General features: G+C 39.9%; 1 protein-coding gene across 14 annotated transcripts in view; it reads left to right on the forward strand.

Moving 5' to 3' along the window:
* Mllt10 (MLLT10 histone lysine methyltransferase DOT1L cofactor) overlaps positions 1-13,888 on the forward strand; it is a 181,121-nt gene that overhangs the window by 145,273 nt on the left and 21,960 nt on the right. For all 14 annotated transcript variants that reach the window (XM_052729359.1, XM_052729358.1, XM_052729361.1 and 11 more), the window contains one exon: positions 5,271-5,449. In XM_052729359.1, the coding sequence (XP_052585319.1) occupies positions 5,271-5,449 (179 nt within the window). The remainder of the gene's footprint in view (positions 1-5,270; positions 5,450-13,888) is intronic.

Below are 13,888 nucleotides of genomic sequence, written 5' to 3' on the forward strand. Positions count from 1 at the left end.
AGCAGTAGGAAAAAATGCAACACACTTTAAATAATATTCCCCCCATTTCTGCATACTAGTCCTTCCTTTTTTCCCTCTCACCCCCAACCTCCGTCTGTTTTTTTTTTTTTTTTTTTGGCGGCATAATTTTACTCTGCAGTTCAGACTGGCCTTAAATTTGCAATCCTTTTATCTGCTTCCTGAGTCTGGGACGATAGACATCTACTACCATGCCTACCTCTGCTAGATTAAATGCTTACTGTAAGAATTTTAAGGCAAAATTCTCTTTGATGTTTTATACATACTGTTATAGAAAGCTAATGTTCGTTGAGTAAACCGTAGGAATAATCCACTTTCAGAAGTCCCTTTTGGGCTAGAGCAATGTCTCTGCAGTTAAAAGCACTTACTGCTTTTGAAGAGGACCCAGGTTCGGGTCCTAGCACTCACATGATAGCTTATAGCCATGTGTAACTTAGGTTCCGGGGAATCTGGCACTCCCTTCTGACCTCCATTGGCTCCTGCACAAGTGTGGTGCACATGCATACACTCAAACACACACACATTTACACATCTTTCTCAGTCATGTGTCTATCTTTTGTATATAAATATTCATTTTACTGGAAGTACTGTTTCTTTTTATTATTTTAAAGATTTATTTATTGTGTATACAGTGTTCTGCCTGCATGTATGCCTGCATGCCAGAAGAGAGCACCAGATCACATTATAGATAGTTGTGAGCCACCATGTGGGTTCTGGGAATTGAACTCTGGACCTCTGAGAGAGTGGCCAGTGCTCTTAACTGTTGTTGTTGTTGTTGTTGTTGTTGTTGTTGTTGTTTTACTCTTTATTCTTTGGCTCTTTTGGGGGCCCCCCACCCAGCTCTCAAATCAATACACATGGAGGCTTATTCTTTCTTAGGAATGCCTGGCTTTAGCTTGCCTTGTTTCTAGCTAGCTTTACTTAAATTATCCCATCTAGCTTTTGCCTCTGGGCTTTTACCTTTCTCTATTTTTGTATACCTTTCTAATTACTCTGTGGCTTGCTGTGTAGCTGCGCCGCTGGCCCCTGATGTCCTCCTTTTTTTTTCTCTTGTTCCTAGATCTTTTCTTCCCAGATTTCTCTTACTATTTGTTCTCTCTGCCAGCCCTCCTAACCTTTTTCCTGCCTTGCTATTGGCCATTCAGCTCTTTATTAGACCAATCAGGTGTTTAGACAGGCATAGCATCACAGCTTCAGAGTTAAACAAATACAACATAAAATAATGCAACACATTTTTGCATCATCAAACAAATGTTCCACAGCATAAACAAATGTAACACATCTTAAAATAATATTCTACAATACTTACCTGTTGAGTCATCTCTCCAGCCCCAGAAGTGCTGTTTCTTTTCTGTCAAGCATGACCAGACTTTTTTTCTGAGAGAGAGAATTTTTGAGATCCTCCTGCCTCTGCCTTTGCCTCTGCCTCCGCCTCCCGAGTGCTAGAATCAAAAGGCATGCACCACCACCAACTGGCTTACAGCACTTGTTTTTAAATAGAACCTAAAAATTCAGTTTTCTGAGTGAAATTTGTGCTCTTCTAAATATTCACTATTTAGAACTTTGAACCATAGCATGGAGCAGCAGAAGTTTTTTAAATTCACAAGATTACATACTGTCACTGTGCTTTTGGCCCTAAGATCTGTCTCCATGATGGTTTTTAAAACTGTACTTTAGGGGCTGTGTGTGTGTGTGTGTGTGTGTGTGTGTGTGTGTGCGTGCGTGTGTGCGCGCGCGCGCGCGTACACATGTATATATTAACAGCACAGATTTGGAGGTCAGAGTACAACTTTGTCGGGTCAGTTTTCTCATTCTACTTTTATGGGTTTTGAAGATTTTAATCAAGTTAGTCTTGTATAAAAAGCACCTGGCTTTTCTGCTAGTGAGGGGGTGGAGCGGCCCTGGGACTTCATGATCATTCTATTATGTTGTAGATTATGCAGGTATTTTATGGCCACAGAAATCTCCAAGCATGATAATCACCTTGATACTCCGATTTGTATTAGGAAATTGTTTTTATTAATCTTGATTTTGCTACCTACGAGGATCATCAAGCATGTTTCTTGCTTTATTTCTATTTTTTCCACACACACATAACTTTAAATCTAAATTCCCCATAAGAAGAAATGTGCAGTATTTGAGTCTATCTCATATTTTTAAAGATTTTATTTGTTTATTATATACTATAGTGTTCTGTCTGCATGCCAGAAGAGGGCACCAGATCTCATTACAGATTATTGTGAGCCACCATGTGGTTGCTGGGAATTGAACTCAGAACCTCTGGAAGAGAGGAAGAGAAGCTAGTGCTCTTAACTGCTGAGTCATCTCTCCAGCCCTAGCATACTTCTTTCAACATTATGATAACGATTTACATCATTTTCCCTATATTCTTGATTTCACTTTTCTTTATGGCTGTGTAAAATTCCATTGTGTTGCCAGGTGATGTGGCGTACAGCTTAATCCCAGCACTCAGGAGTCAGAGGCAGGTGGTGAATTCTTCCACCACACTGGCTGGTGCTTAAGAATTATTGTGGAATATGCTCATTTTTTTTTTCAAGGTCTAATTAGTCACCAAGCCCCATGCATTTTGCTTTTGTAGTGTCTCTTGTTGCCTTCATTGAGTTCTTGTTTTTGTTCATCAGTAACATTGTAACATCCTTTGACAACTTTTCTCAGCCTGCTGCCAGTGACTTATATTTTAAGTGATCCCCAGTAGTGACCACAACAGTTTGCTTAAAACCCTTTAGTGAGTTCTCACTGTGTCAGCGCTGGAACATTGAACTTTTATTGTTGTGGATTTGGTCCCTGCTTTCTTGCTTTATTTACTCCATAGATCTGTAGATGGTGCCCACATGTCCCTTGCTCTCTGGCACATGTTTATTTCACACACCATCGTTCTGTTGTTAGTGCTTTTAGAAACCAGCTTAAAGGTGATGCTCAGTTCACTCTTGTCATTAAGGACAAGGTTAGATGCCTTTGTGTGCCTTCACCCCACCCCATCTCAAGATGGTCTCCAGTATTTTTCATAGGTTATTGTAGTTCTATTTTCTGCCAAGTTTCTTGAAGGCAGAGACCATGTATCTTGAATAATTCTACCTGCGTTTTAAAATAATGTCTGGGAAACAGTGAGTTGTCATGTATTTGCAGAATGAATAAATCATTTTTTCGGTAGAGACTGTTGAGACAAAAATTATACAGGGACCTAAATTCTAGGTTTAAAGCCTTTTAATGTGTTCTGTTTCTCTTATTTTATTTGTTTGAAGAAGGTTATAGGTGCTTCTATAAGCATAAATTGAAATTTATGTGTTTTTTAGAATCACATAAACCATGTTGATAAGCTGATATACTAATTATTATTGCCTTCTAGAGATACAGTTTCTGAGGGGATGGGGAAGGACAAAGTGTGTCTTCGTGTAAGATTCATATGTGTGTCCATACGTGCAGAGGCCAGAAGCTGATAGTGTCTTCCTCTATCACAAACGTTAATTTTTGAGACTAGTTTTTGCTGAACCTGGTGCTCACCAGTAAGACTAGACTGGCTGATCCTCCTGTCTCTAGCTCAGGGATTCCAGGTGCCTGGCTTCTTTTTGACCTAGATTCTAGCCGTCAAGCTGAGGACATGGTGCTGGCATAACGATCACTTTACCAACTGAGCCGTCTCAGCTTGCTTCCTTCCTCCCTTCCTGCTCGCTCTTCTCTTTAAATGCCAGGTTTTCTTGATCTGTCCTTACCATCCTCCCTTCTCTCTTTCCCTCCATTTCCACCTCTTTTCTTCTCAGGTTTGTAGCAGCTTTCTCTGCTTCCATTCTCCTTAATGTTCTGGACCCAGGTAATTTGTTGTTCAGAAGATTGTCACATGCATTAGATAGATGTTAGCAGCATCCTTGACCTCTCAGTATGTATCAGGAGCATTCCCAAGTTTTGACAAATTGGGACATTGACAAAAATGTCTCCTGAAATTAGTCAAGTGTTTCTGTGGGGCAGTCATTTATGGTTGAGTATTAGCTTCTTTTTTCTCTATATATACCCCCGTCTCTGTGTGTGTGTGTGTGTGTGTGTGTGTGTGTGTGTGTGTGTGTGTGTGGTGGTGTTTGTTGTTTCCCTGTGTGCAGGTGAATTCTCCTGTGCATATACATAGAGGCTGGAGGAGGACATTAGGTGTGCGATTTGCTCTATTACTCTTAGCCTACTCCCTTGAGACAGTGTCTGCCATTGAACCTAGAGCTCACTGCTGTGCTCAGACTGTCTAGCTAGCAAGCTTCAGTGAGCCTCCAACCCCACTCCCCCGCCCCCCGCACTGGAGTTAGAGTTGCATGTTGTCCTACCTAGCTTTGTATCTATGGGTACTAGTGACCTGAACTCACCTTCTTCTGCTCATACCACAAGGGCTTTTCCCATTGAGCCTTTCCCCAGCGTAAATGGGGCAGATGATGGCACAGTTTTTCCTCAGTTTTCACTGCTATTTTCTGCTGAGGTTTTCTTCTCTCCTGCTTCTCTTCTAGCTCTTCTAAAATGAGTAACATCTACTTCCTGATTTCCTTCTTCCTTTGTTGCTTTACCAGATAGAACAATGAAAAAATGTTTTCATCAAGTGTGCTGTCATTTTCTTGTCCCCCATGTTTCCAGAATTGAAAGGTGGCTACTACCTACCTCATCTTCCATCTCATGCTGTTTGAACTCTCCCTCTTCCCTTCTTCGCCTTACTCTCTTAGTGCGGCCCCTCAGAAACTCCTGTTTGGCCCATTCCTGGTTAGTTCCGGATGCCAGCTCTGTTCTCACAGCTATGATGAGTGAAAGCCACCAGCATTTTTAATATTGGAATCAAATCAAGCCATGCTCTACTTTATTTTGTATATCGTAGCTTTCTAGAACAAGCTTTCTTCCCATTCATAGCTTCTCAGTTATGATTTCTAGGGTTCCTAAGCATTTTGAAAGACTTACCAAGTGGTTTTTAAAACTCTGCTCTCAGCTGCTTCATTCTCCTGTTTAGAAACCTTTTGTTGCTTTTACAAACGCCTTCGACGCTTAGCTTTTTTGGTTGTTTGTTTAATTAACAAAAATACTTGCTAAGTGAAAAGCGACTTAGGTTCTTTTAGGTAAATATTTTATGAAAAGTTAGTGTTAGCTTATTTTAGTACAGTTTTTAAACACTAATTAAATTTATTATTAGAGGAGGTATCAAGGCGAAATCTTGTCTGACCCATTTGACTGCTAAATTGTAAAATATTTAAATAAAATTTCTTTGGTTGCAGGTATTTATAACAACAATGATGTAGCTGTATCCTTTCCAAACGTGGTGTCTGGCTCCGGATCTAGTACTCCTGTCTCTAGCTCTCACATACCTCAACAGTCATCTGGGCATTTGCAACAGGTGGGAGCCCTCTCCCCCTCAGCCACGTCATCTGTAACCCCTGCCGCCACTACAACTCAGGTACGTTATAGTTCAGAGCCAGCCCTAGCAAGCAATGGGAGCCATTGTCTCCAACAAAAATCAGAAAATGTAGAAAAAAAATATCAGTCAATTTGGCGCTTTTGTGGGCTTTTTTTTTTTTTTTAAAGAACATTTAAAGCTGCACAAATAGTATTTGAAAACCTTTTGCTTAAATTATTTTAATTAACCTTGCAGAGAATATTGAAGAATAAATGCATCCAGGCTGAAGAGATGGCTCAATGGTTAAGAGTGTGTGCTGCTCTTGTAGGGAATCAGAGTTAAATTGCCAGGACCCGCACCTGGTGGCTCAATGTCACCTGTAACTCTAGCTCCAGGGGATCTAACTCTTCTTGCCTCCATCGGTACCTACACTCATGTGCACACACCCATCAACATACATATAATTAAAAATAAAAAAAAAATCTTAAAAAATCCTCAAATGTGGAGGCAGAGCCAGGAGGATGTGAGTTCGAGGCCAGCCTGGTCTACAGAGCGAGATCCAGTACAGGCACCAAAACTACACAGAGAAACCCTGTCTCAGAAAACAAAAATCCTCAAATGTAAGGTAACCCACCCAATACATTATTTAAAATATATATATGGTCTCTTCATATACATCAAGGTTTTTTTTTTTTCCCTAGTGGGAGATCAGTGTTCACAAATACATGTTTTCCCATTTGTCTCTCTTTTCTGCCACATTCAAGATTTGTAGCTTAATATGCAGCTTACTCTGTGGGATTTTTATTTTTTTTTCAGTCTTTAAATCTAAGGCTTCCATAAACCAGGCAACTGCCTGCACTCCCACTGAACTGTGTCTTACCCAGTCTTCTACCTTTCTGCCTTTCCTTCCTTCCTTCCTTCCTTCCTTCCTTCCTTCCTTCCGTCCGTCCGTCCTTCCTTCCTTCCTCCCTCCCTCCCTCCCTCCCTCCCTCCCTCCCTCCCTCCCTCCTTCCCTCCCTCCTCCCTCCCTCCCTCCCTCCGTATCTATTAATCACTGTGTGTGTAGAGCCTTTGCCTAGCCTGCGGGAGGCCTGGGGTTTGGTTCTCCACACAAGTTTAAAAAACAAAAAAGGACAAAATAAACAAAAACTCCCACAAATTTGAACTTTTATATATGTGCATAGTTTATATTATATGAGACTTTAAAATACATGCATTTTTTTGGTATTTTGTACACCGTATTTTTATTTTTATTTTTTATTTATCTTTGGTTTTTTAAGATAGGGTTTCTCTAAGTTGTCCTTGCTATCCTGGAACTCGCTGTGTAGACCAGGCTGGCCTTGAACTCACAGAGATCTGCCTGCCTCTGCTTTCCAGTGCTGGAATTAAAGGTGTGCGCCACCACCGCCCGTCTGTACACTGTAGTTTTAGAATACAAGATTGGATTATTGTAATGTATGTGTTCATGATTGGTGTTGTGCAGTCATCGTTCTGATTAAGCCAAATATTAGAATGAACAGCAGTTCAGTCAGTGGTATGATTAGTTGTGCCATCTTTGGACATGAAAATTAATTATTTAGTGAATAAGGGTAGCTTGATTACTTTAGAAGGAGTTTCTTTAGCTTGTTGCTCTGAAAAAGTAAGGTGATAGAAATGATAGGGCTTGATTAGAGAGGGTGAGAGGATAGATGAAGGAATGACTAATAAAATGGTTTATCTCTTTTAATTAAATATAACCATGTCCTTGATAGCTTTATACTTTTGGATCAAGTATCACTTGAACATTTTCAGTTTGCATTTTCTTTTCTGTCTTTATAGAAGTCTGCTTTAATTATTCTGGTTAATTCCAGGCTGAAATAAGCAAAATCTCATTTCTTACTCATTATGTCAGTGGACTTGGCATTAGGGAGAGGTGCATGGGAGAAGTGGTAGGGAAGGGAAATTGGTAGTGCAAGGGACAAATTTCACTTGACACGTGACTCAAAGAACAAAGAAATCATAGTTGGAAATAACCCAGGATTCAGACCAATTACAGTCTTGACTTTTTATCCTATTTCCATGTTCCCATAAGATGGGTCTCATATATGATGGTCCAGTTAGATTCACATGCTGCATGCTGAGACAGCTGCATGTGTGTTTCTGTCTAGCAGTAAATGCATTCTGCCTTGAAGCTGAAGCGTATTTAGTCTGGCTTATCTGGTGCTGCTGTAGCAACCATCAGTCTCCAGGCAGCTGAGGCACGTTGACCTCTCAAGTTGCACTGAGTGCAGATCTACTCAGTTTAGCTGCCTGAGACAGTGAAGTAATGATGTTGAATGTGAAAACTGCTTCTAAGCAGTCTGTAAGGGAAAAGATAGAAAAATATTGTGATGGAATTAAGAGAACTTTTAAAATTGTTCACTGAATCTCTTCCTCTCTCTGCATGGCAATGTTCATTTCAGCTTAATCTTTACATAGGTCTTAGTTGGCTTTAAAACATCCGACCCATTGTATTTAGGTAGTTGCTTACTTCTTAGCATTTTAATTACACACAGTGTAAAACAAAGCAGTGTTAAAAGATAGGTAGTGGAAATTATCAGTATTTAAAATGTCATTCTAAATGTCTTGTCATGGTTGTTAAGAACCTAGCATGTGCAAAGGCCAGGGTTCACTCATTAGCATCACCAAAAAGAAAACGAGATAAAACACACAACACATACACACACTTTAGCAGGCAGATATTTTAAAATGTGTGTAGAGAATAGAAATCTAATTAATGTTTGGCCAACCTAATTTACATTTATTTTTTCCCTACATAATTTAATAAAATGAAAATTTTTAGTGGCTAGGTTGAAGCTACAAGTCCAGGGGTCATTCTTAATCTTTCTGACCCTCAGTGTAAGTAAAATCAGCAGAGTTATTTTTGGTGCTATATAAAGCGTCACTCAGGGAAGTGATCAAAAAAAAAATCAGGGCAGGCTAATAGAAATTAAAGACTAAGAATAGTTTGATTTGGGCTTTTAATCAGAAAAAGACATTTGTAAAATTGTGTGGAGGAAGAAGAAAACATAAAAAACTGCTTCATAACTTAATTTTATATTCTTAAGTGTTATATCTCAGCTCCTTGAAATTGTAGTTGTTTTTTGCATAATTGTTCTTTTACAAGTAATTGATATAAAAACTCATTACACAGTAGGCTGTCTAGAACATATCAGCAGTAGTAACTGTAGATCCTGACCGTTAATGGAAGGTGAAATGTTGTAATACTTAGTGATGTGTTCTTTCTAATTGGATCGTAAGTAAAGGATATAAATTAGTTATTTTAGGAGTACCTTTAACTTTTCATATTGCCTTTCAAATTCCACTATTTTCTCCCTAAAAGATAAGTGATAACATTGATTAAATACCCAATTAAGAAATGTATTTAGAATTGGTTATTCTGTCCAGTCTTGCTGTCCCATTGAGAGTGTTCAGTAATGCTTTAACTGCACTTTAATCCTCCGACTATGTTTTGGAAACTCAGTTGTGGAACATTTCAGCATTAGCCTAAGCAGTGGTTTTTGAATACATTAAGCTCTTAACAATTAGGGAGCAGTTTGGGGCATTGAGTAATGGGGAATGATGCAATTGAACCTGACAGCTTCGGCAGTCTGCCTGCTCATGGGACCAGAACGTTGTTCACACTGGGTTTCATTTCTCATCACATGCTGGGCATTAGTGCCTCACTGGTGGTAGCTGACTCAGAAATGGAGTTTGTTCTCAGAAAAGTACAAAGTTTGAATAATGGCAGAGAATAAATGAAACTTGATTCTGTCCTTGTCTAATGTTCATCCTTATTTCTTTTCTTTCAGAAAACCTTTCTGGTCAAACGTGTGCTTATATATATTATATATTATATATATATATTAAAACATTTTAATACTTAACATTGTATTTGTAATCTTGTAGTTTTGTTGTGTTTTGGTTTATTGAGACAGTCCTACCATATAGTCCTGGCTAGCTTAGAATTCCCATGTAGTCTAGAGTGGTCTGAAACATGTCTTGATACTCCTCTGCCTTGCCAGGGTTGAGATAACAGGTGTGGCCACTATGCTCAGAAGTATGGCTATATTGTTTTTGAATCTGCAGGTGAAATAATACTTACAGTGAAGCATTTATGCCAGCTAATGGTTCTTTGAAAACTACTTTTACTCGTGGATATTTGCCACAATTAGTATCAGTATGTAATTGATAATTTATCCTATCCAAGTTCATGGGAAACCAAAAACCGTAATGGTTTACAAACAGTATGTTCTTAAATGTTTTTTATTGTATGTTTATTTTGTGTGTGTGTGGGTGCGCACATGTGTAGCACGAATCATTAGAAGGTCTTATTAATAAAATCAAACCTGAGGCCAGTTATTGGGGTGAATGATGGAAGATCAGAGAATCAGAACAAGCCACAGCCACCTCACTTGCCAGTTCCTCAGCTGATCCTGTTTCCCCAGACTGGATGCCTCTCAGCTGAACTGTGCTGCTCAAAAGCCTAAAAGCTTAACCAGCTCTAGTTCCTGGTCCTCACGCCTTATATACCTTTCTGCTTCCTGCCATCACTTCCTGGGATTAAAGGCATGAGTCACCATGCCCAGCTGTTTCCAGTGTGGCTTTGAACTCACAGAGATCCAGGTGGATCTCTGCCTCCAGAAGGCTAGGATTAAAGGTGTGAGTGCCACCATTTTCTGGCCTCTATGTCTGTCTAGTGGCTGTTCTTTTCTCTAACCCCAGATAAATTTATTAGGGTGCACGATATATTGGGGAACACAATATCACCACACACATGGACAGTGTACATGTGTAGGTCAGACTAGAACTCGCCGAAGTCTGTTTTCTTTTTTCCTTCAGGTTGTCTCACTTGGCAGCAGGCACCTTTACATGCTGAAAACATCTTTTTGACTTCCACAAAAATAAAATACCAAATTAAACTATGTGATACTTACCTACCCAGTTCCAGACATTTTTATGAGCTCATTATGCATGTTAGCTACATTCTTAGGGTATTTTTGTAAGAGAGGCATTATACCATCATTCTCATAAATGAAAAGTGAGGATAGAGAAATTTAATGACTTGCCTACAACTTAGCTAGTAGCAGATACAGTGGTGATTTAAAAAAAAAAGTTTTTCCTTTAAAAGTATATATGAAGTAGGGGTCTGGAGATGTATAGCTTAGTGGTAGAATACTTGCCTAGCATATGTGAGTCCTCATGTTTCATTCCCAGCCCACAAAACAAACTGAAAAACAAAAGTTTATATGAATTGGGAATTTTTAAAGGTAGATTTTTTTTTTTTAATTATATTCATGTATGTTGGTGTTTTGCTTGAATGTATGTCTGCACCACATGTGTACCTGGTCCTTGCCAGAAGAGGGCGTTGCATTCCTTGGGATTGGTGCTACTGAGAGTTGTGAGTGAGCTGCCATGTGGGAGTTGAGAATTGTACCTGGATCCTCAGGAAGAGCAGCCAGTGTTCTTAACCATGGAGCACTCTCTCCCATCATCCAACAAAGTAAACAATCGTGATAAAATTTTTGGAAGAACACATTTTTGTTTGTTTCATTTTGTTTTTTTGAGACAGGTTTCTCTGTGTAGCCCTGGCTATCCTGGATCTCACTCTGTACACCAGGCTGGCTTCAAACTCAGAGATCCGCCTGCCTTTGCTTCCTAAATGCTGGGATTAAAGGTGTTGCACCACCATGGCCCAATAAGACTTTTTCAATGTAGAACCAAACTATTTTGTTTTTTGTAAAATTAATTGCTTCCTTATGTGTAATTTTTTTTACATTTAAAAATTTTAAAGAATGTTTGTTATAATGAAGCCAAAGTGTAAATTTATCTACAGTGTTTCTTACTAAAAGTCATTTCTTTTTGCCCTTTCCTGGTACTATCCAACAAGACAGTTCTGTTGAAAGTTAAGGTTTTCTTTCTTTTTTATTTTTATTTTTTGGTGTTGCTTGCTTGGTTTTTCAGACAAGGTTTCTCTGTGTGTCCCTGGCTGTTCTGTAATCAGGTTGTCTTCAAACTCAGAGATCGGCCCACCTCTGCCTCACAAGAGTGCTGGGATTAAAGGCGAGTGCCACCACCACCTGGCTACAAGAATACTTTTTCAAGTTATGTCCAGTGCTAGAATGTTGGAGAAAATAGCTACTATTACATTTTAGAGCTTGTTTGAATATTTTGACTACAGTGTTGACAACAGATTAATTGTATGCTTTACAACACTGTTTGTTCTAAGTGGGCCTGTATGCTCGAACTATAAAGTTTCAGTCCTCCGTCTCTGTGATGTATTCACTGCTACCATACTTTCTTGGAATGGAAATTTCAAACTATTCCATTTCCCCCTAATTTTTATTTTTCTGAGACAAAGTCTTATGTATTTACTTTTCTGCCAAAGGTGACTGAACTGGTACTCCCTCATCCACCTCCCAAGTCCTGGGATTTTTAGGCTCACACCACCATGTCCTTTCTAGATCTAATTCTCCTTATTCATTTATCATTTTGAGGGGAAAATAATACCTCAAAGTAATGCAGCTTTTAAGTCTTATATAATTTATTAGACCTGTGTCTTTCCAGTTTTCTTTTTATTACATTAGTGTGCACACATGTTCTCATGTGCTTGTGTCCACACACCACAACATGTGTATAGAGGTTAAAAGGACAACTAACTTACTTGTTGGTTCTCTTTCGTCCATGTCAGTCCTGAGGATTGAACTCATCTGGTCTCCAGGCTTGGCAGCAAGTTTAAGTCGTCTGGTCAGCCGTAGACCTAACCATTCCCCTACTATATAGGTGACTCCTTTAGAGCAAGGTCTGTTCATAGGTAGATGAAAGCAGAGGTAGAGCTGTAATCTGAAGATTTTTCATAGGATAGACTAGTCTCTTCAGGGACTACTGAGTTATTGTCTTGAGTTTGCACACTGCCTGAGGTTGATGCTTATGCTTTTCCTAGCTGTCTGATACTTAAGGTGAGGCCCTTTTGTTTGAAATATTAGGCACTTGTTTAAAAGTGATTTAAATTTACTTCAATAATTATTCAATTTATTTTTAGTTTGTTGGTCTTTGGGTCCAATTATAAAATAATTATAATTCATACTGAGCTTTTTCCTAGAGTGTTAGAATTTCTTCTAAATTCATAGAAATACTGTAAGAGCAGTGCAGAATGTTCATACATATATTGTGAATGTCCTCTTCACTCAGCTTCTCCTTATGTGAACAGCTCCAAGAGTCTTTAGAAGTCACTTTCCTAATCCCGGCACTTGAGAGCAGAGGCAGGTAGAGCTCTGTGAGTTCGAGGCCAGCCTGGCTACAGAGTGAGTTCCAGGAAAGGCGCAAAGCTACACAGAGAAACCCTGTCTCAAAAAAAAAAAAAAAAGAGAGAGAGATGTCACTTTCCTTCTGGGCAGAAGAAAATGAAGTGCTATAGTACTATAAAATAGGTACTTCAAAAACAAAAAAAACCCTCTTCTTTATACCATACTTTCTGAAGTAGACCTGTGGTACATTGGTAATTTGCTTTCAGCATACTCTCTTATATATATATATATATATATATATATATATATACACATATATATGTATGTGTATCTGTATATTTATTTTATAATTAACTTAATTTTACATATCAGCCATGGATTCCCCCCATCCTCCCTCCTCCCACTCCCCAGCCTTTCCCCCCCATTCCCACCTCCTCAAGGCAAGGTCTCCCCTGGGGAGTCAGCCCAGCCTGGTACACTCAGCCGAGGCAGGTCCAGTCCCCTCCTTCCTACACCAAGACTGAGCAAAGTGTCCCAGTATAGGCCTCAGGCTCCAAAAAGCCAGCCCATGCACCAAGGACAGGTCCCAGTCCCACTGCCTGGGGGCCTCCCAAACAGTTCAAGCTAATCAACTGTCTCACTTATCCAGAGGGCCTGGTCCAGTTCCATGGGGGCTCCTCAGCTATTGGTTCACAGTTCATGCATTTCCACTAGTTTGGCTATTTGTCCCTCTGCTTTTTCCAGTCATGGTCACAATATCTCTCGCTCATACAATCCCTCCTCTCTCTCGCCAATTTGGCTCCCGGAGCTCCACCTGGGGCTTGGCCGAGGATCTCTGCATCTGCTTCCATCAGTTATTGGATGAGAGTTCTATCATGACAGCCAGGGTGTTCGGCCATCCGATCACCAGAGCAGGTCAGCTCAGGCACTCTCTCGACCATTTCCAGTAGTCTATAGTGGAGGTATCTTTGTGGATTTCTGGGGACCTCTCTATCACTCTGCTTCTTACTATTCCCCTGGGGTCTTCATTCATCATGGTATCTCCCTCCCCGTTCTCCCACTCTGCTCCTGATCCAGCTGGTACCTCTTGCTCTCCTAAGCTCTCTTTCCCCTGACCCTTGCCCTCCATTATCTCCCCCCCCCCCCCCCCCAGTTTGCTCATGTAGATCTCATCCATTTCTCTGTCGTTGGGCGATCCCTGTGTCTTTCTCAGGGTCCTCTTTACTAGGTAGCC

Source organism: Peromyscus californicus, unplaced genomic scaffold (assembly GCF_007827085.1).
Source record: "Peromyscus californicus insignis strain IS unplaced genomic scaffold, ASM782708v3 Scaffold_8__1_contigs__length_139910024, whole genome shotgun sequence".
Taxonomy (NCBI): Eukaryota; Metazoa; Chordata; class Mammalia; order Rodentia; family Cricetidae; genus Peromyscus; species Peromyscus californicus.